The sequence below is a fragment of the Perkinsus marinus genome, assembly GCF_000006405.1.
Source record: "Perkinsus marinus ATCC 50983 genomic scaffold scf_1104296934700, whole genome shotgun sequence".
Lineage (NCBI taxonomy): Eukaryota > Perkinsozoa > Perkinsida > Perkinsidae > Perkinsus > Perkinsus marinus.
Genome location: NW_003214659.1, coordinates 91,902 through 114,376, shown reverse-complemented (window position 1 = coordinate 114,376; position 22,475 = coordinate 91,902). Strand labels below are relative to the sequence as shown.

At 51.6% G+C, this 22,475-nt stretch overlaps 5 protein-coding genes and 2 non-coding genes across 7 annotated transcripts; 2 read left to right on the top strand and 5 right to left on the bottom strand.

Moving 5' to 3' along the window:
- Window positions 1-363: 363 nt before the first annotated feature.
- On the bottom strand, window positions 364-436 carry Pmar_PMAR021033. The gene has a single exon. It is a non-coding gene; the product is annotated as a tRNA-Thr (tRNA).
- A 1,597-nt stretch (window positions 437-2,033) lies between these two features.
- On the bottom strand, window positions 2,034-2,106 carry Pmar_PMAR021032. The gene has a single exon. It is a non-coding gene; the product is annotated as a tRNA-Thr (tRNA).
- Window positions 2,107-2,691: 585 nt separating this feature from the next.
- Pmar_PMAR021031 (hypothetical protein) lies at window positions 2,692-3,386 on the top strand (the record flags this gene model as incomplete). The annotated part of the gene is made up of 2 exons (XM_002784593.1): window positions 2,692-2,891; window positions 3,071-3,386. 2 exons carry the CDS (start codon window positions 2,692-2,694, stop codon window positions 3,384-3,386), a joined length of 516 nt encoding a protein of 171 aa, XP_002784639.1.
- Window positions 3,387-5,482: 2,096 nt separating this feature from the next.
- Window positions 5,483-6,984, bottom strand: Pmar_PMAR021030 (Carboxypeptidase A6 precursor, putative; the record flags this gene model as incomplete). Its single annotated transcript, XM_002784592.1, has 9 exons — window positions 5,483-5,615; window positions 5,661-5,786; window positions 5,832-5,970; window positions 6,015-6,189; window positions 6,231-6,349; window positions 6,394-6,481; window positions 6,527-6,620; window positions 6,670-6,763; window positions 6,810-6,984. The coding sequence occupies 9 exons, from the start codon at window positions 6,982-6,984 to the stop codon at window positions 5,483-5,485; spliced, it is 1,143 nt and encodes a 380-aa protein (XP_002784638.1).
- Window positions 6,985-7,114: 130 nt separating this feature from the next.
- On the bottom strand, window positions 7,115-10,799 carry Pmar_PMAR021029 (hypothetical protein; the record flags this gene model as incomplete). Its single annotated transcript, XM_002784591.1, has 19 exons — window positions 7,115-7,465; window positions 7,512-7,615; window positions 7,663-7,775; window positions 7,832-7,937; window positions 8,115-8,270; window positions 8,318-8,507; window positions 8,548-8,687; window positions 8,737-8,828; window positions 8,872-8,971; window positions 9,343-9,478; window positions 9,524-9,635; window positions 9,684-9,757; window positions 9,804-9,893; window positions 9,938-10,006; window positions 10,049-10,256; window positions 10,306-10,517; window positions 10,562-10,635; window positions 10,663-10,755; window positions 10,778-10,799. 18 exons carry the CDS (start codon window positions 10,797-10,799, stop codon window positions 7,557-7,559), a joined length of 2,046 nt encoding a protein of 681 aa, XP_002784637.1. The 3' UTR covers window positions 7,115-7,465; window positions 7,512-7,556.
- A 368-nt stretch (window positions 10,800-11,167) lies between these two features.
- Window positions 11,168-14,890, top strand: Pmar_PMAR021028 (hypothetical protein; the record flags this gene model as incomplete). Its single annotated transcript, XM_002784590.1, has 16 exons — window positions 11,168-11,182; window positions 11,230-11,355; window positions 11,405-11,533; window positions 11,577-11,777; window positions 11,825-12,094; window positions 12,118-12,231; window positions 12,293-12,583; window positions 12,631-12,706; window positions 12,874-13,102; window positions 13,235-13,308; window positions 13,353-13,558; window positions 13,669-13,763; window positions 13,817-13,969; window positions 14,035-14,187; window positions 14,233-14,344; window positions 14,480-14,890. The coding sequence occupies 16 exons, from the start codon at window positions 11,168-11,170 to the stop codon at window positions 14,888-14,890; spliced, it is 2,655 nt and encodes an 884-aa protein (XP_002784636.1).
- Window positions 14,891-20,318: 5,428 nt separating this feature from the next.
- Window positions 20,319-21,760, bottom strand: Pmar_PMAR021027 (hypothetical protein). The gene has a single exon (XM_002784589.1). It carries the CDS (start codon window positions 21,750-21,752, stop codon window positions 20,394-20,396), a length of 1,359 nt encoding a protein of 452 aa, XP_002784635.1. The 5' UTR covers window positions 21,753-21,760; the 3' UTR covers window positions 20,319-20,393.
- Window positions 21,761-22,475: the final 715 nt, after the last annotated feature.

Here is a 22,475-nt window from a genome sequence, read left to right as displayed (position 1 = left end):
AGTACAACGCTAAAGATATATCCCAGTTGATTTCGGCGATGGGAGTATTCGAAGTGGCTCACGCAAATCTCATCCGCGCCATAGAAGAGCGCTTTGAGATGAGAGCCTTGGTGATGGACCCGGGCCTCGCAGCTGTGTTCCAGACGGCCTACTCGAGACTAGGTAGAGAGTGGGTGTTTCTGCATCGAAGGAGGTGACATGAGTTTCTGATGTTTAATGTGTTGTTGTTTTATCAATAATCGATGGTATGACAAGTGGACCATTCGGTTAGCTGATTCGGTTTATTTGGCCAGAGAGTTATGGCTGTGCCAGCAGGTAGAAAATAGTAGATCCTAAGGTGGAGAGTTGATGTGCGGAAAACAAAGCCTTCTGCCGGAGTTGAACCGACGACCTCCCGCTTACTAAGCGGGTGCTCTACCAACTAAGCTAAGAAGGCTGTGATTTGTTGTCGGAATATTCCTGTTCATACACGCGAAGCTGATTTTCGTCTTTGCCTCAACGTCTAGGTTACTTATATCTGACCCCTCAAACAGTGGTGGCATCACAGCGTTGCAATCGACATCGTGGATCACGGACTGTCTTTTCCAAGAGCAGTTATTCGAGATTGTGAACGCGCCAGAACATGGCGTGTCATCCGAGACTCACAGTAATCAGCTCCTTTTTTATGAAGGGGGAGTTACTAGATGACATTGATCAGTTCACAGCTAAAAAGTACCACTAACACGGGCTCACCTGCTCTTCGCGGGATTGGAATCCTGGGAACCTGTAGCTGTGCAAATCGGGGCGATTATTATGGATGAGTTACATTGTAGTTTGAATCCCTCTCATGGCCGTCTCGATCAGCCGGACAGGTGCACTCAAGGCTGTGCATATTCCAGTCGACCGAATTGCGTCATTGAGCAGTTGGGTGAAAGAGTGCCACGAGTTGTATCTCGATAAGGACGCTGAGGGCGTAAGTGATCATCCATCAGTCAGGAGTGCAAACTATGCAACTTGTGTTGCCTTCTTCCAGTTGATTCGCCGGGCTCCGGAGTTCCTGGAGCTAGCTCCCTTTCTTCGCTGCTATGAGGTGTCGATGCTCACTAACCATTTTGCCATGGTCAAGCTACAGAGAGAAGATTTTTGGTGAGTGGAACTGTCAGAGCTCTTTGACGACGTGCACAGTGGAGGTCTCTTGAATGGTCGCTTTCCCCTGCAGGCACGCTCTCACAGGGAAACTGATCGAAAACGGATTGCCAGACCCCACCCCAGACGATGTTGCACTCATATCTGATGCATATTGCAAGGCTCATTGCTTCAACCCGGAGGTTCTCGACTTATAATACTAATACGCGATCAATCGCTCAGGTCGTGAGTCTGCTGGCTCGCCAGTTCCCTGTGATCGAGAGCCGGCTGGAGGCCTACCCGCTCAGCGTCTTGATGACGTCATTGGCGAACATGATTGAGTATCGCGAGGACAGTAGGCAGTTGACCGCTTCTGCATTTTAACTGCCGATCGTGTATTCTAACTTCACATTTCATCTTTCGGAATGCGAACGCTGAGTGTTGCTGGATTTTTTCCTGCCGTTGGATTTTTCCAGAGTTCTCGAGTCGAACGCAGCATTTTTCAGATACGCTCGCGCCGCGACCTCGCGAGGGATTCCGCGCATCACCACGGATAGATGCAGATGATATGCTTGAACTGTTGGAACCAGTTGCAGCATGGGTGGTCAGGAATGATCACAAACTCTCAGCATTAGCACTAACTTCAATCCTCCAGGGCTTTACAAAGTTGCGGTATTCGAATTCAGATTTATATAGGGTAAGGAGGAAAACATTGCCATTTGCAGTGGATTCATCTCAGTGTCTGGCTGCGGCCACTCGCGTCCTGGCAGTCGAGATGTCGTTCGAGCAAGTATGTGCGAACTTGGCATCCTTCAATAGATTGGAGCGGCACGATCGGCGGGTTGTAAGTTCGTCGTACGCGTTAGCCACACTTTTGCTATCATTCGACTCGAGCAACTCTAAAATCTGTGTATAATATTTGATCGATAAGCCTTCTGCCGGAGTTGAACCGACGACCTCCCGCTTACTAAGCGGGTGCTCTACCAACTAAGCTAAGAAGGCTTGTTGGTCGTTTTACGTATCCTGTTGTTCCAGATATCAGCCCTACTTTCCCGGTTGAGCGAGTTACCGGAAGATGAGATAACACACAGTGCCTTCTTACCATCGTTGGTTCATGTGGTTGGGAAGTTGGGGTTGAAAAGTAGGACTATGAATGGTCAACGACGATGGGGTATACTCACAACAATGCGTAGCGTAGGCATTACTCCTCAATGGCTTCGTGCCGCACTGTGCGAGTGTGGAAGATTACCTAGAATCGTTCGCGACTCCTCATGAGACGAGAAAAGAGCTGAGATGATTCACCGTGTTCGTGCCTCAGGTAAAGCCGTTGAGATGGCAATATCGAGGGGAATGCCGGCTTGCATGAGCGGCTTGAGGATCGGAGAGCTCATCCGTGTGCTCAGCATGTTGCCCGCGGTGGTCCATCGACCATCCACAGCTTTCCTCCAAGAATTGTTCGGCCCAGGGACGAGATGTGAACGTGAGCTTATGCATAGCCACGATCAGATCATCATCAGCGTCATTGTCGAGGCAGCGTAAGCAATGCCTCGCTTGTCTCTCCCAGTGGCGTTCCTCTTCAGTAACCGCATGGCCTACTCCCAGCTTGAATTTTGGGAGCTTGTTTTGGCGACTATTCCCCGGGAAGTGGCAGTGAGCCAATGGGGCGCAGAGCCTTTGGTCAAATGCTTCGTGGCTGTGGCGAAGCTTGAGACCGAGATCTACCCAGTGTCTCTCCCTAATTTCTTCCACGTTATGGAACCGATCGTCGTGAGAGAAATCCCGGCATGGTGAGTTCTCCATTGACACAGCTTGATCTTGCTGAGATGACATACAATTTGCTCAAAGGGAAAGTGACTCCGATAGCTCGGGAGCTGCATGCAACTGATATATGACTCCCATAGTGCCATTGGATTTCATGGATGGTTTAATTTGATTGTGTCCGTCTGTGACATCACTGGTGTCTCAGGAACCCTACCATAGTCACCGCTCTGACGTGGGGCCTCTTATGGCGGAAGCAAGCGTTGCGTGCTACCGTCACTGCAGTACTCCAATTCGCTCAAGATAATATGGCTACTTACGGCAAGGCTGAGGTGTACCGACTTGTACGGCTGATGGCGTCCCTCGACGGCGATACTGTCCGGGAGTGGTCACCTCTTATAAAGATGATTAATCGGCGAGTCGACCAGGAGCATTATGCGTATTCAGAACACCAGTGCAAACTGGTGGAAGCATTCTGCAACAGATTTGGTGTGCATGTTCGTATCGATGTCACTCAAAAATAGTTTCTGCTGAAGATTTGGCCGTAGTTTACTGATGAATTCCCGGCCTAGGGAGATCGTTCCTGCATTGGAATGAGTATGCGTCCAATACTAGTCTATAGCTCACTGTGCCCTGTGCGATGGCGATGCAGCCGTCTTGTTGGGTGTATCTGGTCCTGAAGTCACGGCGGTTACGTACACTATTCGGCTAGTGAGAGTGTTCTATGCGCGGGTCTTTGATCGATTCTGGAAATGGGGACTTCTTCACACTGCGCAGCAACAACTATTTCCTCACTATGTTGTCGACTTCATTCTCGTCTCCGTTGTTGTTAACTCGTGTGTGCTAAGCGTGAAGAGGAAATTCTAGGATGAGAGAGTAGATCCCTTCCATCACGATTTTAGATCATACGGTGGCTGGGATTTTTATGAGTGGTCCCGATGACTCTAGCGACTCGGCGAGCAGAAGCTATGACGTGCTCTGGAAAGAACTCAGTAGATTTGACATGTCCGTGAGTGAGATCTCTGGAGAATGTATGATCGTATCATATATTCATCAGTTTCTCCAATAACGTGTTGCTTGTTTCGACCCGTGTTATGATCCAACTCGCTTGTGTTGAGTTCCTACAGTGTCGTCTGAGTCTCTGCACTGAGCAGCACTAGCCAACGCGATGCACGCCCCTATTCACGAGTGAGTGCAAGCCCGACTGTGCACCTCTCATATGCCCTTACACGTCGGACACATATATCCAATACAAGAGCACATGGGAAGGATCATCTTACCGACAGAGTTGCCACACCGTTTGGGGCCTTTGTCGAATAACATGCTGAGAAACACCTTGCATCACAGATACATGGAGACTGCACCAGGAGTGAGTATGAATATAGGCGGGCTGTTATACAGGGCTCGTCAGGAAATGCCGATACCAAAGCACAATATGGGAGAGCACCCTGCCGAGGTCTTCGAGGAGCCACCACCGTATCTCGTGGTTCGATTCAGTGGAGACAACCAACATGGAGTAAACGGAGTAGCTGCTCCGATTTGCTGGGGTTAAGGAATTGATTTCAGAATGTCGCTGACAAGGTAAAAGCAGCCGTGAACGAACTCCCCGATGGTAGGATGCAAATAGACACGATGCAATGTCTTGATGAGTACGACGACGATGGCCCTTGATGTATCCAGAGGCATCACTATAATCATCTCAGGGACGGAGCACCAGGAGAGGATCTTCCAATGTGTGTGGCACACCAAGTTGGCAAGGAGCTACCAGTTCTAAGAGTCTACCGAGTGGATTGGGATAATCGGACGATATCCGACTGGGCCCAGTAGGTGTGTGTGCATGCTTAATGTCCAACACTGACAACAAGGATTAGTTAGACTAGCATGAATACACAGGGCATCAGCTTAGCCTGCACATCACGCCAGCGAATGTTGGCTATGGAGTGGTATCATCCCACATCAATATACTTGTGAAAGTTATCGAGGGATGTGATGCTACTCAGAAAATTATCATCTCGATGCTTCAGGATTCCTAGGGGTGCCGTTTTCGACGCCCCGGCATCGGAGCTTGCCAAGCTCTTACGCCGGTTCGAAGATTTAGCCGATGCACGAGAGGAACTCCATTACACTAACCGTGAGTGCTTTGGGCATCTAATGCGTTTGCCGCGCTTTCTCGAGGAAGTGTCTACCATTGAACCGCGTTATATTGCCAGTAACAGACTGATCAGGATGATGCATCTGAGTAGTACTATATCATCATGTCCTTCATAGATCGCCACCATCACCACTATGTCCCATGCCGTCCCATACGAATACACTTCGAGAGGCTTGCCATTGGGGACTCTCTCGACACTCTCGCTTCGTGCCTCACACTTCATAAACGTCATGCATTGAGAAATGTTAGCAGTGCTTGGTTATAATATCCGATATTTTTCGAGTTCGTGCCCGGGGAAAGGTTTGAATAGTCCTCAGGAAAATACCGAAAGTATACTTCGGGAGAAGTATTATCTTCCTTTTCGGTCACAACGACGATTACTCAAAGGCCATATGGTGACTCGATAGAACTCAACAATCGTATTAATCATCCTCCGTATTATCATGCACAGCATGGTAGAACAGTCGGTTAGCCGACTCGAACATGATCATTCTTGTGTGGTGATATCCCACGAAGGATGGGCGGTGTGCCGGTCTCCTCTGAAGCCAACTGCATCATCTCTAGGATGTTCGTTGACCATGTTTGCAGCACTTCATTGTATCTAAGACACTCTTCGAGACCACAAGACATTTCCGGGACGGCTCACTCGTTCTCCGCAATGGGGTTGAAATACTCCAAACACTTCTCCCCATCGATCGGCCCAAAGTCGGCCGACGAGATACTCGTCAGATACGTGACAGGAGAGGCCCCATCCTTTTTCCGTTCCTTATACCTACACACGACGATCAGACAACGGCAAACACCAAATGAGCCCTACTCCTTATGGAAGGCCCCCCGACGGCTCGGGTCTGAATAAACTTCGACCGCATAAGCGAACCTAGCACCACCACCATCCTTGAAGGCATAGTCCAAACTGGAGCCGGGCGCGCCATGGCCAATCTCGATGGAAGCTTGCCCTGACAACAGCACATCTGACGATGTAGAGCATAAACCACCCTACCAGAAGGGCACTGGCAGCCGTCATCAGCGACCCTATCGAGGACCCTTTCAAGAGCCCCTGCAGTGGATGGGTGGGCCGAGGGGCTGTAGGCGTATGGATAGAAGAGGCCGAGCATGCCCGAGTGGACCGAGAGGAAAAACTCTGGAGATGTCTTGTCGATCAGCGAGCGGAGTATCTGATAAGAGAATACTTCAAAGCCTCTCAAAGTATACTCACCTTGGTCTCGGGCTCGCTGAATTGGGATGGGCCTGAATTTTCCTCAGCGGAGCGAAGTTTCGAAGACCAGTGGGCAGACCCGCCGAAATTCCTATTCAAATCGACGCCATTCTCGTTTCCTGATACAAAACAGTAGACCAAACCAGAGTAGTAGAGGCGGCACCTCGCCAACACCACTGGCCCTTGCCCATCACCAATGATCGGCCCCCCTCGTTCACCACAGGTACGATTGTAATTGCCCGGAGCGCAGCCTGTGGGAAGAACAGTTGAAGTGCCGCAGCTACACTCATTCCTACTTTGGCGTGAGGGTCTCCACTGGGAGCCCCTGTAGAGCGAATATCGCATATACGCTGAATCAGCTGCAGAGCAATTTCGGAAGATATCAATTCCCTGACCCAAAGAGCATCCTCAAAACGCAGTCCGCCACGGTGAGAGGTACCGGGCGTGCTCGCCGAAAACAAGAAGAGCTTCTCCTGGCGCTTTCCCAACATCACCCCCGACAGCTCCTAGGCGCACAATCGTCATAGCAATGCCTGAAATCACCGGTACTCTTTCCATAAGAGAGCTCTCGATGCTCACCATGCTGTTGTTCGCGGTCAATGGCCATGCCTGGGCATTTCCCTTGCAAGGCCTTCAGCCTAGCCATTATGTCGGCTGTTGTGTGGTAGAAGGCCGGCAGAGCTGAGCTCTCGATACCAGCAGTAGCACTGGAGAACAGTGCCCGAGTTAGCATTAACGATACCCATAGGAGCATATTTATGGCTGAAGACTCATCAATTTCGTTGACCAACACGACTCGAGAGAGGATAGGGAAATACACGGCAGAGGTTATAGCAGTAGTAGGGTAGATACTGTACTACGTAAAGCAGCGAGACACGATAGAAGTAGACCCTAATAGGGCCTGCGCGACGTTGACCGAGAGAGATGATGAGGAGCTACTCATCGTCATAGATAATAATAATGATAGTAGTATGCACATTTATGGACATCTTTACTGGAAGTCGTTATGAGGTAAAGGACCGTCTCAATGGTATACCAATACTACAATGAGGAAAAGAACAGGCACGATTTTTTCTTTTAGATATCGTACAGTGAACCACGCCGCTGACCATATCTCACAATGCTGCTGATAACAACAACAATAGTAGTAGTAGATGTTTCCGGCTATTTCAGATTCACTCATCACAGCACTGGTCAGCAGGCATGAGAGCAACCTTCAGAAGAGATAAAGGAACCTATATAACCCACGATAGCAATCACAACCCAGCAATAACGACCTACACGTGAAGTGAATTATTATTAAGTCGTCCATCCAATCCCTGTTAATCATCCCACAGTACTTACACTACTAGGCCCCGTTGCCTCGGTCTTCCTAGCGGTGTCCTCTACAACAACACCAACGTAAAGCACCCTTGATGATGTAGTGTATCACCTGTGTGAATGGAAGTAGCGCTCGCCCTAGGCTCATTCACACCACTCAAGGTCGGCGAGGGGAACCCTGCCCGACGTGCTGCCACCCATACAGGAGGAGTCGCCAAACCATATCTGCACATTGCCATATACACTACGCGCGCGCCCGATTGATCGATTTGAGTTATTACTTCTGTCCCCACCAACCGCCACATTCAAAGCTGCGGCGAGCACAGCGGAATGCTGCTGCCACCGCCGGCCATCGCCACACTGACTGACCCAGATTGACGTAATCACCTAAAGTCGATTCATGGCAGGGTCGCCAACAACAGGGATGCTCTCGGAAGGTCGAGCTTACTACCACATAGAGTATCACATTTACTACTGAGATAGTCCCCCCTCTTGTTAAAGCTTATTAGAACCGCTAAGACCTTTTCCCTCTACTTTGCTCTACTGAGTCGATATTACTACTACCATTCAAAGCAAGAGGGTCGAGGATGACCATCATGTCCGTAGCGAACCGCGAGGCCAGGATAGGGTCCTCCGACCGCTCACAGAAGTGCGAGTGAGTCTCCGCTGCGACCGGCCTTATTGCCAATCGGCTCGCCGAGAACGACCGCATGCAGGTGCCTATGGCAATCACATCTCCATGGGGGGAACGACGACCGGCTACGCACCGTCAGAGAGTATGAGATTGACTTTATCCAGGAATTGTCGGCCACCCTCAAGATGGGCCTCCTCCACACAAGGGTCCTCCTCCCCACCATACCAGTAGAGCATACCCAACAAGAGCTGACCCAATGATACGTTCTGGTGAGAAGCGTTATTGCCATAAAATTGATTTAGGAAAGATACCACCATGAGGACCTATTCTGAATCTTACCACACCACAACCTAAGATACTCACCAGCGTGTAGCTACTCATCCCACCATCGTACGGCGTCACCAGCCCGTCACAGACCAAGACGTGTTTTATCACCAACACCAGAGGCCGGAGGCAATCATAATGCTGGCAGAGCATAGCTACGTACGCCGAAGTCTCGATACCTTCCAAAGAGAACGCGGTCACCGTATAGGATCCCCCCACAGCTACTACCACTGTGTGCCGGTCCTGTGACAGATATCTGCACTTTAACCGAGGAATGTAGAGGACAGCACTCCCCAAAGCCGCCCTCGCAAGTCGAGCACCTATTCCGCATTAAGTTCATACCACACCTTCATCATATCCTACCATTTCTTCTCAGCTGCTGACTGGGCCGGCCCCTTGCACTGTAGAGTCAACAAAGGAATTCGCGATGATGCAATGACCACAGGGGTGTTCACCAAAACACCTAAAACAAACCTAGTGAGCTCCAGAGTTCAATGCTAAAAATAGTGGAAGCTCAACAACCCTGAAAGCTACCGCACTATTGATGAATTCAAGTTCGCCGGATTCGTCCACTATAGACGAATTTTCCCCCATCTACCCACCAACCATAACAATTTCGAATACCACTGTGAAAAAGGCCCCCAAAAGTTGTAAAGAACTGAAGCGATTGCAGCCACGCCTCAAAATGCGGAGAGGCTTGTCGTAGATTACAGTGGGAATATTCACGGAATACCCTACGGGACTCATCCCCACCGATGAGTATCACTAGAAGTAATATTTGGTCCACTTGGTGACCCCAATAAGGGAGCTAGACGTAGGAGGTAACCATCATACCCACCCTCTCCCCGATAGTACCCTGACCTAGCCTCCTCTCCAAGTGCTGAGCTACTAGGTACAACAGCTTTAGTCGCTCCTCGGGCGTACATGTAATCTCAGGGTTGTGGTTTCCGCCACACATACTTGAGCTCACCTGAAGGGACCGTAACAATCTAGGGAGGATACCACAGCTACTCACCGAGCTTGGTGACGATCCACCATCACCACTGTTCCGACGACGGTTCGATCTAGTCGGTATCAACACGAAATCCAAATCACTAGCCCAAGGCAGATGCAAATTGTAGGCGTACCTGGAGAGCACCAGTAACCGCCCCAGCCCGTCGCTCTCGACCACTCACGAGCCGAAGACGATAGTCTTGATGCGGCAGTGAGCAAGGTGGTACGGATGGAAGCTGGCCAAGGCGTGCTCGATCTACATACAGAGAGGATTGTAGAGAAAGCCCTCGTAAGAGTCCAACCTCATTAGAAAGGGTGATACGTTTGAGATTGTCACCACTGACACTGTATGAGTCGACGAAATGCATAAATAGTCCAACGTCAACGGTAACCTGAGGCACCATAGCCGTGACCGCGCGCCACGAAATTGTACTACCCTGTCCGCAACACTGTCAGTCTCAGCCCTGGCGGTACCGTGAAGGAGTGGATCGGCCATAGGAGTGCCCTGAACAAATTCCATGACCGCGCGCCACAAAATTACCCCCACCTCCTCTAGACCGGAGCCACTATCGTCTTCCTGCCCCGAGCCACCCCTCTCTACAGTAGAGGGAACATCCTCACTCTCCCCAGTATCGACTGAGGACTCCTCCTCAGTCTCAGCAAGGGAGACTCTACCATCCTCAACCCTTCCTCTGGAGGACTCCTGCCTTCCACCACGGCCCTTAGGTGGCTCCATACTGTTCTGACGACTGGACCTAACACGAGAGGCTACTATCAACCACCCTAGGAGTAAGACTAAGTCACCTCAGGCTGTCGTCTCGACCGCTAGAGTCGCCCTTGTCGTGGCTCGACTGGTCGTCGGACTCAGTGGCCACCGGTGCCGCGGCGGTGGTGCTCTCCGGTGATGGAGAACGAGACGGTGATTTACCGTGCAACGTAGAGGAGGAGGAAGAGGAGATGGAAGAATCTTCCTTTTCTTCACAGTGCGCAGGGGTCGGGAGCATACCCAAGCGTACCTCACCTCGCACAACTTACAAATCCACATGAGGCGTCTCCTCACCTTGATAGTGTTCTCGACCTCTGTCCGGTCCTCCTTGGTCAACTCCCTTGGCTCAAAGGGCGGTGTATGAGGCCCTACAGGTCAACTACTGCAATAAACACCTTCGTCTCCTACGGTGATAACGGTGATTCCGATGATGATGGTGATACAGATGCGACCGCCCTCCTCCCCCTTTTCGGGGTCGGTCGTTCGAGCTGAGTTCAGGAGTTGACGAACCTGCCAGTAACTTCCTCTTCATACCACTCCAAGCCCAATAGAACTCAGATTGGAACCCTGGCTATGGTCACGAACAAGTCCCCTCCCTACCGCTCCGGTCGCCACCAGGATGATGGCTACTGCGGGGACGGTTGTTGGTCGTCGTGGTGATAGGTGCCTCGGCGGCTGAGGAAGGCCCTCGATGGCTGTGGTATGTTCGCTGTCGAGGAAGAGGAATAATGAAAGTTGGATGAGATGAAATGCACTGGTGGGGCCGACCAGATGGGTAGCACTTGAATTTCCAATCGAGGAAAAATGATATTCGTGCAAACAAATTCGAGCGGAGCGAAGCTCGTTTATGCAATCGAATCTTGACGTCACGATCAAACCCGAACTCGGCCGCTCATATCAATGACGGACAACACCGTGGGTTCTCCTATAGCTCATAACGATACAAAGGCAGGTCTCTTCAGGCGGGTACGGTAGAGGCTCCCGAGTCGACCACAGTGGAGGAATTATCTTCGGATGACGACGACAAGGAGGGACTACCGGCTGTGGCAGAGACGAAACCGACTGAGGCAACGAAGAAGCCCCTTTTGGTATGGCTTAGCTGTGGTGGGTGTGTTCGATGGCCGTGGCTATGGTCAGCCCCTTGCTCCGATGTTCCTACCCCCACAAGAACGCCTGGCAGCATTAAAGAGGAGGGAGGCGGAGCTGGAGGCGGCTAAGGTCACTGAGACCAGTGAGAGACCACGGAAGGAGAGGAAGGCTCGGAAGGTAACTGCTATGGGAGGTGGAAAGTAGGAGGTCGCCATTACAGCCGTCTGAGAAGGGGAAGGGTAAAGCCAAAGAGACAGCCAACACGACGGAGGACGCGGAAGAGGAGGAGAGGAAGCTGGTGACACAGGAGAGGGAGGCGGAGGTGTCACCGGAGGCGACTGAGGAAACGGTGATAGAGGAGGAAGGGGGACTCTTAGGGGAAACGATGGGGAAGAGTCCGCCTCCGGAGAAGAAGACTGTCGTAGGGTGGCCTCCGAGTGCCTTCGACGATATGATCGTCGCATTCAGCCACTGGCCCCGATATTCGCGCCCAAGAGCGAACGCTTGCGGATGGCAGCTGAGAAGAAGCTGGCAGAGGAGAAGGGCGCTGTAGAGGAGACCAGGGGTGGTCGGAAGAGGCGTGTCTCGCGGGTCGGCCTGGAACAGGGCAGCCATCGTTTGAGCAACGACCCTGTTGGCCAGGTGAAGTACGTCATTGAGGACGCCTCAGAAGAGGATGACGAACCCCCTCCTCCTCCACGACGGCGGAAACAGGCAGGGAGCCATGGCCAGTCGGCAGTGATAGTAGAGACCCTCTCTAGGTGGCCCGAGCTAAGCCAAAGGCCCGGAATAGGCCTCGACGATCACCTGAGTCGGAATCGGAGTATTCTACCTCTGAGGCTGAGTCGGTGTTGCCTCCTCCTCCTCCGCCCAAGGTGGTCTTGACTGAGTACAGTGCGGCTCCATTGAAGGTCGCGGGCTCATCGAAGTCTACAGGACCTGTATTCGGCATCTTTTCTGGACGCAGCAGTGGTAGGCGCGATGCTCAGAATCTTGTCGAACTTTCGGAATGCTGAAATTCTCCGAATCATGTTAGCGTCCTCCCAGCCCAGCCGCCGGTCGGAGGTCCCTGTAGAGCTCAAGGGAGTCTCTCCATCCCCCTTCTGTGGATCCATCAATTACATTGCTCACGAACAAGTCGACCCTCCCATGACCCCTCTCTGGTCGAGCCGCCCCAGCCACGTCCCTGAGGAAGCCCCCGAGATGCTCTCCCGGTCCTCGGCCGAAGTACGTCATCCTAGAGGGACCCCGACCGTCATCAGCTGAGCTTTCAGGTGCCATCTACGGTCGCCAGCAGCCAGGTAGTGGGCAAGAGCATAGGCCCTCTCCCTTCCTGGGACGAGGTCCGACGTGATGATATCGAAGAGGCCGTAGGGGCGATGATGGTCCCTCGAGACGCCCGTGCCTGGTCGGCCCCGCTCGAGCCCCAAGATACGCATCAATGGCTGGCAGCCCGGATACCCTCAGGCATTATTAATCATCGTCCTGTACTGGTCTCGACATGGGATGCCCTTCAGACCGGATGAATGCTCACGAGGACTGCAGACAGTATCACAAGAATTGGAATCGGCACCATCTCCTGCCCCCTTCCGCACGCCACAAGCACGCCTTAGCCAAGTGGCTCAAGCTGTGGGTAAAGCGAGCGGATACTGCTCGGGATCGTCGTCGCATGGAGGCAGCCACCACTGCGGTAGCTACAGCGGCAGCATCGAAGCGCCTACGGAAGGCTGGGGTAATGATGGAGATGTCGGCCCTGGGATTCGAACCTGCGACTTCTGCTGTGCCTATTCTCAGGAAGCCGCCGCGACGAGTTCAAAAGTCCCAGGAGCGCCCGAGTATGCTTGCGTCCTTTCGATTGCGTATTACGTATCCCTTCAGGGCTGATGATGACGGCTGGATACAGAAGAAAGGCAGCAAGGGACGGACCAATGGCAGTCGGGGTCTCAGGCGTCGTAGGCCACCTTGGCACTAAGCCGGTTGCTCTCTCTGTCCTCAGAAATGTGTTATGGATGCGACGGCTCGGTTTTGGTCTTCGAGCCTCCGAGTAAGAGTCGAGGCAAGCGGGGCCGGCGACAGTCAGATACCTCTGATGCCGAGGGGGTCGTCAGCGGCCCGACTTACACCCCTTTTGGATGCAGTGTTGTTATCACTGGCGGCACCGGCTGTGGCAAGACCAGCTTAGTCTACGCTGCAGCTCGAGAGGTAATGTGGTTACACTAGCACTCGAAAGGTCGTGAGTTCAATTCTGGGCACTCCTTCCTCGACATCCAGAACGGGGTTCTCGGGTTGCCGAAATTTTCCGCTCCCCTCAGGCTGGCGTAGCAGTGGTAGAGCTGTCCGTCGACTCCTGTCCACCGGGTCACACCGTCCAAGTCGGCCTTATGATTGAGGAAGCCATCAAGAGCAGGTGTTGGCTTATCCACTCCTACCTACTTGTTAGTGTGTCCACCACCTGGTCAGCTCCGTCGATCTCCGAGGGAGTCAGCCTAGTGTCGCTTCGAGCTCCGACGGCAAGTGTTCGCCTAGTCCTGAGGGAGATGCTCCGTTGAACACCGGCCTCCTACAGCTACTCTTAGTTGATGACGTTGATGCTATTGTCGCCAATGACCGCAGGTGGGAAGCCTCTTGGTCCCCTTACATTTCGCCAACAAGAGTTTCATACCCATGCTTCATGTCAGTTACGGCTCTCTGTTCGGTCAGCTCATAGCGGCTTCCCGCCGCCCAGTGGTCTTCACGGCTCGATCGGTTGAAGACCTTCCGAGGCAACTCCGGCCTCAGCCGATACGTCGACGGGAGATTATAGAGTTCTGGGACGACCTGGACTCTTCCCCGTAGGACATCCCTTTCGTATTCTGTCAGCGAATACCACTCCACAGACTACTCGTACAGTCGAGTCCGCAGCAGCTGCCTATCCCTCGGCCGTCTCCTAGGATGGTCATGGCCGTAGCTCTACAGCTTGCCGAGGCCCTCTATGGCGCGGACGTTGAGGTGTGTCGGCTCAGTGTGGGGAAATTTTTTGTGACTATCATCGCTCGACTTGGGCTGGCAACTTGCCTCCCGAATCGTGATTGAAAATTATCGATCACCATGGGATGGTTCACTGTCATCATTGGCCGCTTTCAGAGCTCCGACTTGCCGCCACCGTCGTCTTGTACTGATTTCCGTCGAGCCACTCTAGAAGTAGAAGCATCCAGACGAGTCGAGGCGGCCGCCGTCCCCACTGAGGGCGGCGAGCCTAGTACATTACTGTTTAGTTCACAACAGGATCAGCTCACGTTAGAGGACCTTAGCTCGGTCTCCCGCTTGCAGAGTGCAGTGGCGGCAGCGGCCTGGACGGAACCTCAGCAGCCAAAAGAGTCCGAGGTCGTTGAGGCGCTACGGTGTCTGGAGGGGAATCTTAGAGTGTCGAATAAGGAATGTCAAACCACTGTTATTCCTCTGGCTATGCATATGTTGGCCGAGCGAGATCTTGCCGGGACCGCTACCACACGTCGAACTACTCGGGAGAACGCCACTGAGCTTTTCAAAATGTGACATCATTACTGCTCCGCTCCGCCGAAGTGAGATCGAATTTCAGGTGGACGGAGAGGCAGCGTGTCCGGATGGGACCGGCGGCGACTTTGAAGAGATGCCTAGCGCAGGAAGCTGTCGGAGTCTTACTTGAACTCTACGATCGATACCCGAGCGTGACTACGATAGAATCCAGCCGTGCTGAGCCGAGCGAGGGCTCCCCTTCCGACACAGATATGGAGACCACCAACTCTCAGGCCGGGGTCGATTATCCTCCTCCTGGCGACTAGATTTGCTGATGAATTTATGCACGTTTTCACCATGATCATTGTTCTCTTCGAGTTCGGATGAGGCTTACTATTGCGGTTAGCTCTCTTGCCACCCTTCGTAATGGCTTCCAAAGCTCCAGAGGATCCACGGGTGAACACCCCTCAGCGTCCGCCGATACCACCGCCAAGAGTGCTTGGTACCAAGAGCCCAGCCTTACACGATATAGACGATGAACAGATATACCTGCAGCGACGAGGGCAGCGTTTTGCATTTCTCACGCAAGCTGATGGAAGTGGATCGCGTGGACGATCTCGGTGTATCGCCTTCTGGGCAGCCCTCATCACAGCCCTGCTTGTGATCGTGGGTATCACAGTCATTGTACAATTATATGCTCGATGACTCGATTAGTAGACTACTGGTGTCTCTGATCATTTTCGCTGTCGTCGCCTTTCGTATCAAGGAGGCTTCCTATTGCGCGTCGAAATTAGCTCTTTGAGGCCTGTTATCGCTCGATCCTATCTTAAAGATGGGAGATAATGTTTATTTGACTTTCATTAATATTATTTCATCTCGAGTTCTTGTTCATTAAGTTGCGGCGGCCGGATATATAAACAGAGCACTGAAACCGCTTGCTACAATTGATTGAACAATCGCTTCGTCGTATCAACTGGATAGCACTAGAGTGCTCAACTGATGACGCGACACAATGCAGGGTTAGAGAGGATCTCACCATGACAATAACATATCATAGGCTCGTTGTCTCCACATGTCGAGAGATCGAGGGCACATGCTGAGCTAAGTAGATCTCCATTAAGCGGGCATAGTCAGTGTGTTGTGAACGGTACTTCCGGCATGCCTCCTCGAGACTCTCGACCCTGAGACACAATCAGCGCACTAGGACATTGACTCAGTTCTTGAACGAAATCGAATAGGAGCATCTAGATCCGTCGAGTGAAGGGGTACGCGAGCACCATTTAACCAACAATGGATCCAGTCAAGATGATAGCACACGACAACGGCAGAAAATTACATACGTAGCAGCATAACAGACGCATTGCTGCTACACTTGTACGTCATGAGAAACTTGATGTGTCAAGTTGACACTGTCAACACTCTGCCCTGATATCGGAGGTGCTTACCATTGGACAGGAACACGGCCGGCAGCAGTATTGACGATCCACTTTGGTATCAGGCCTTTGATGTCCGTCTGAGACAGTATGAAAAGTGACGTGTCATTGCAACCTGCGGCCTGCTCGATTATGTAGCCCGAAATAACAGTCTCGGCTCTGATGTACTGAGCGACCTGGTCAAGGCTTTACCGCGTTCGGCCGAGGTATTTTCTGTACTTCTGGCAGCTCTGCGCGAGATGCACTGCGCATGAGAATCAAGAAACGCTTGCCGTCTAGGTTGGTTTTGGAGGGATCGACGATCATGCGACGATACTGTAAGAAGTCCCTTGGCTGCACACCGAATGGGGCCTGAAAGCGACTCTAACAGAGGGATGCAAGGAATGAGGACGAACCCGCAGGACGCAGTAGAGAGTGTCGGAGAATTCATCGCTTCTGGATGGTTTCAACAATCTCATCTCACTGAAAGTTTTGTCCCACTCGACGCGCCTCCTGGGAAGACTCTCAGAACGGAAGAGCGTGCTGTTACTGTCACTTGAAGTCATGAATATGGTAGAGTACGAGCTCAGCTGGAGTGTTCGTCACGGTAGCCCAGGCTCGAACGAGCACTGATGGCGATCCGTCAGACTTAAGCTTGACCACCTGAGTGAGGCCAACTTTTCCAGAGCACTGCAGCAACACCTGCCTTGATTTTCGCCTTATCGATGCAGACATCCCAGCCGCCACAAGACTCTCTCTCCTTTTCTTCAAGGAATCGAAACTCTCCCTGCATTGAACGGTGAGACTAGCTGACACGACCAGTGTCACCAAGCCTATGGGTAGCTTATGCTTGAGCTCAATGTCGAAGTTGAGGAAATCGTCAAAGCACTCGAAAAAGACTTCCCGATTCGCCTGATATGAATGTGGTGAAGTAGCGAGCGGCAGAGGTCCCGAGAGTAAATCGAGCAGGCGCTGCTACTGTGTACTGCGGAAAGGCAAATCCTTTCTGGTGCATTGTCTCCCTCATTGGTTGCTCCTGTCGACAGGACCTACATGACGAGTACGATATGTGGCCTGAGCGTCGTACAGGCAGATTCGCTCCCCGAACAGTCCCGTGGATGTCATCGAGATTTCGACCTCTGAAACGCATAGGAAAGGCCCCAGGGGTTGACTGCAGGACCGACCTAGAGCTGGAGGCCGGCGACACGTAGGGTGTATCGACTTCACCGTTTTCGACTGAGAATGAGAGTATATTTGACCCACGGTAGCTCGATAGGGAACCTCCAATTGAGAGAGCATCCGACGCCCTTCTCCACGGTCTGCTCATCTGTGATGTTGCCTTGCGTAACTGAAGGTAGTCATGATCGGCGGCTCCCTTAGCTTTCTCTACCGCCTCATGGAGACTGCCCCGCTCTGGCTCTCGTCTTTCTCGTTCCAGAGCATCCTTATATCTGTAGTACGCCAACAATGCATGTATGACTGGAGTGACCTACACGAGGCTCTCGATGACTTTCTGTGTCGCAGGTGGTGGGTGCCACTGAGAGTGCTCGTATATGGGCTGAGGTGGTACAAATATGATGAACTGGCCTAGTTTAACTGAGTATCTCAGCAAAAAAATCGTCACCTTAATATTGGGATGCTCAATGAAAGCCTTCATTCGTTTCACCACTTCGAAATGCGGCTTTGACGACAATGCCTCGTCCATCGCCACCAGAGTTCCCAGTATGTCCACGCAGATGTGTAGGAAGTCAATGCTTGATAAGGTTCGCCAGTTCTATCATGATTCTCAAGCGGCCCATGCACATGTTATCACTTGCAAGAAGTCCTCCACATATATCCATAGACATCGATGGACATCATCACGACAGAGGAAGCAGCAAAGGAGTGTCTAATGGGGAGGAGCGAGGGAGCGCCTCCGTATGTATGAACATACTAAGAGCTAATAGGCCTCTAAATGATGTAAATCCTAGCTCCTAGTAAGATCAATTCATTCGACCGGGGGCGGCTATGCCACTAGTGCACTAAGATATGCCTCAATACAGCCAATTTTGTCGGCCGGGGCGGCTGTGTCACCAGTACTCAAAGATATGCCTCAGTACAGTCAATTTCGTCAGCCGGGGCGGCTATGCCACCAGTACTCAAAGATATGCCTCAGTACAGTCAATTTCGTCAGCCGGGGCGGCCATGCCACCAGTACTCAAAGATATGCCTCAGTACAGTCAATTTCGTCAGCCGGGGCGGCCATGCCACCGGTATTCAAAGATATGCCTCAGTACAGTCAATTTCGTCAGCCGGGGCGGCTATGCCACCAGTACTCAAAGATATGCCTCAGTACAGTCAATTTCGTCCGCCGGGGCGGCCATGCCACCAGTACTCAAAGATATGCCTCAGTACAGCCAATTTTGTCGGCCGGGGCGGCTATGCCACCGCTATTCAAAGATATGCCACAGTACAGTCAATTTCGTCAGCCGGGGCGGCTATGCCACCGGTACTCAAAGATATGCCTCAGTACAATCGCTTTCGTCGGTACAGGTCCATTCGGGAGTATCGATTCCGCTGCGAATAAGACGGGCCTTGTTTGGGGTCAAGTGTGCCATCGTTAATTTCCAGGGGCAAACTGCCACTGAATACTCACTAGAGTCTCTTCTAGGTGGAGTCGCAGTCCTGCAATGCCATATCTTAGATCAACTGGTTAGATCTTAGCATCAACAAGTTGGAGTACCACAATTCGTTGAAATTAGAGTTCATTAAATCAGACCGACAATAACTCCTCTTCTCGTACTACTGCGCAACTGATTGTGCTAAGGCATATCTTGGGAACTGCTGGCTGTGATTGCACCCACAAGGTTCTAGCGTGTCACAAAGAGTCTCACCAGTTCCTTCTTGGCTGCGTTAGATATTGTTCCGATCTCTGCGACGGGCTTGAACTCAGTGATAACCTGAATGTTGGGATACCCCTTCTCCAACGTAGCCTCGATAATCTTACACTCTCGAGAAAACCTGCTGGATCTTCGCTGTGTGAGAACCGGTCTGAAGCGTATCGTATAAGGTACTTGAGTCGGCGATGTTCCCGAGATGCTAACAGACGGCCGGTCCTTTGCTGAGATGGAATTGAGATTGATATGCAGGGCCAGACAGGAAAACTATGGTCATCACTTCTCGTTTGTCCAACACTAGACCGATCAAGGTACCAATGCCGGCACCTAGAGCACCGAGGACAACCATCCCTATAGGGCCGAATGGTAGTGCCAGAAGACCAAGGAAGGCTCCTGAGAGTATCATATTGGTCTTGTGTGTAGATGTACGAAGGCTAACCTCCGACCCATGCGCCAGTCTCTTTCTTTCTAGTATACGGTCTATGCTGCAGGCGCGAAGTCCAATGTTGGTCGAACAATGTCATGTCCACATCCTCTCGAGAAGTCATAGGGACCTGCTCAAGACGGTTGGAACGGAGGGTATTATTAATGAGCGCTTGAGGATGATTATTCGCCTTGTCGTGTCAGAGGTCGTCTGCTTCTGCTTCTGCGATTATCCATCGCTCACACAGTGTGCCCTTTTTGTATTTTCGAGTGACTCAGGATGAGCTTTCAGAACTGATGATATTTCACCTCCATTGTAGATCTCCCCCGCGAGGGAGATCGTCGAGAACGTGTAGGGCTCCTCGGAACAGTTCCCTCGGAACCCGCCTTGGTGTTGGCTGTTACCAGGTCGGGGCCCGAACCGATATTCATGTTAAAGCAGCAGTCGAGCTTGCTAAGTATACACTGAACTGGCGACTTCAGGGCAAGGGCGGTGTTGTGGACACACTCGATCGATTTTTCCGATTGGACCCACTCCGACCCGAATCGACTCAAACCATCATGTTTTGGAGACCGACGAGATCCATCATGTGGTCTTCCAAGTCCTAAGGCGATTCATCTGCTAAAAGCTCACAAAGTCGACTAGCAGATGAGGAGTATTAGACACCGATATACCTCAGCAGGATGAGTCTTCCGGTTGACAAACAGATCCTCCCCTACTTCAACAAAACAGGAGTTCAAGTTCCGTGGTCTCCGGAAAAAAACCAATCTGTACAATGATGAGCCGACGGTAAGATTTAAGACTAAGTGAAAATCGAGTGCGCAAAGACCGATGGAATGTTACTGTCAATGTTAAGGAAGGAGTCGCAGCCAACTCGACCTGTTACGTAAAGTCCCAGGGTTTGAGGAAAAATCTTTGAACTCAGTTTGAGTAAGCCTCAGACTAGTAACTGCCACAACTAAAGCGAAATCCTTGATAACAGCCATTTCCATATATGGCGTGAGGTCGTAGCTATCGTACGCCCCATTCTCATGTTCAAACTTGGAAAAGCGATCGTTTGAGTGCCAGCAGTGAACATGTTTGACCATAGGATCCGACACTAGGTCGGAACTAGCCGCCCCGACATCCAGATTGCCGTGCCCATCTCCTGATTTGGCGAAAGGCGCTATATGATTGAGCGCTAGATGTCCACTGTACATAGTGACAACGCCCCAATGCCAATGAGGCCATCCAAGAATGCCTGCACAGCACTTCTCGTATTCCGAGTATTCCTCCGCAATAAGCCATCGTGCGGCAGCCACACTCAAACGGGCGGCGGCTCGAGCGAGCGTGAGTTTACCAAACCAGGTACTGCCCACATTGCGGTGATTGAATTCATTTCGCAATCCGAGTGTCTTGGATACATATAATAAGTGGGCATCATTATTCTCTACACTATATCCGCCTAGACCCACAATGATGTTGACGTCACTCGGTAGTGTCCAGTTGTAGAAACCCGGCATCACGAAAACGTCAGTATCAGTGCGAAGAACTAAATCGTAGGCATAACCATCGTATTCAGCGAAGCTGAGAATGCTATTCATGTAGCCAGAATACCGAACAAGAGGGTCCTCTGGTTGGGAAGGTGACCGAGTCCGATGTTCGAGAGGCGTGTAAGGGGCGATAACACACCGCGATGGCGTTGAGAAGTCATGTCGGACATCTCTCACGCAGCCGAGGCCGGCGGCGAGATCAGCCGCCTGATCGTCGGTGAAGATGACGAGATCTGTGCGCAAGTGAGGAGGTTCTTCGGACAAAGCCAGAAGCCAGGAGAGGTAGAGGGCTCTCAGTTCGCGATTCCGTTTATCGCCACCATCGCTAGGTAAACAGATCATTACAGCTCGCACAATGTTCGGGCTCGCTGTCACAGTGTTCAACGCCTCCATGACGGAGTCAACATCAGCAGCAGCTCTCTTGACCTCGTCCTTGAGGTGAGCCTGACCTTGAGGAGTCTTCCAGTATGCTTCACTGCCAATGGTATCCCAAAGTGGGGTAGTTCCATTCTCGCTTGTGGATTCCACCAACGGTCGATTAACCTTTGAATGCTCTCCAAATCGGAGGAACGACTGCAGAGAGCCTCGACGTTGGGTAGATGGCGCAAGCCACATGCCAACTTGCACCCCCAAGGCGAGCAACAGAATCCCAGCCATTGCAGTGATGAGGACCGACATGGGGTCGCTGAGGATTAACTAAATGAGTCAGCGCTAAATCCGAGCTCAGCGTTAGTTAGGTCATATGGGCTTGCTTAGCCATTGAGAGAGCCCCGCCACACACCGCCTTGTAGCGAGGCCAACACATGATCTCGACCCCCCTCCACCTCCATCTAGGAGCGACATGTACCATTCGGATTTTGGGTTTTACTCCGCCCGTCTCATCACAACGAGACGGCGAATCTCGAGAAGCATTGTACTGATTTGAGAACAATCAAGAATATGACAGAATTGCTCAATAGTTATACAAAGAGTTTCCATGTCAACCTACGACGAGTTACTTATTTATGCCTGGCTGGCAAAGTTCATATATCGATTAGCATGGCGAGCGCTGTTGCAAGAACAATTGAGTACTTCCATGTCTCCTGCTCTTGTTTACTAGTGGAACCCCGTCGCTACGCCTACTGATGACGAAAGTGACCATTACCACGATGAAGCAATAGGACAAAATCTTGATGATGCTAGCTATGCTACGTCTCCTCGACGTAAGAAGCATCGGTCCTCATGATTCATGTTCATTCCCATAGTGTGCGACCTAACACTTTTTGTGTTGTCAATGCTGTAATGTTGTTTCTGACGTCAACAATTTGTTTACAACTACGGTAGCAGGGAACAATTCGTTGCTATAAGTTTGTGTAATGTGGTACTATGCGGTTCACATCACAGTTCTATTCACCCTCGAGA

Excerpts from the sequence above, each read along its gene's own strand:
- Pmar_PMAR021027 (XM_002784589.1), bottom strand. The coding sequence starts at position 21,752 with ATGTCGGTCCTCATCACTGCAATGGCTGGGATTCTGTTGCTCGCCTTG.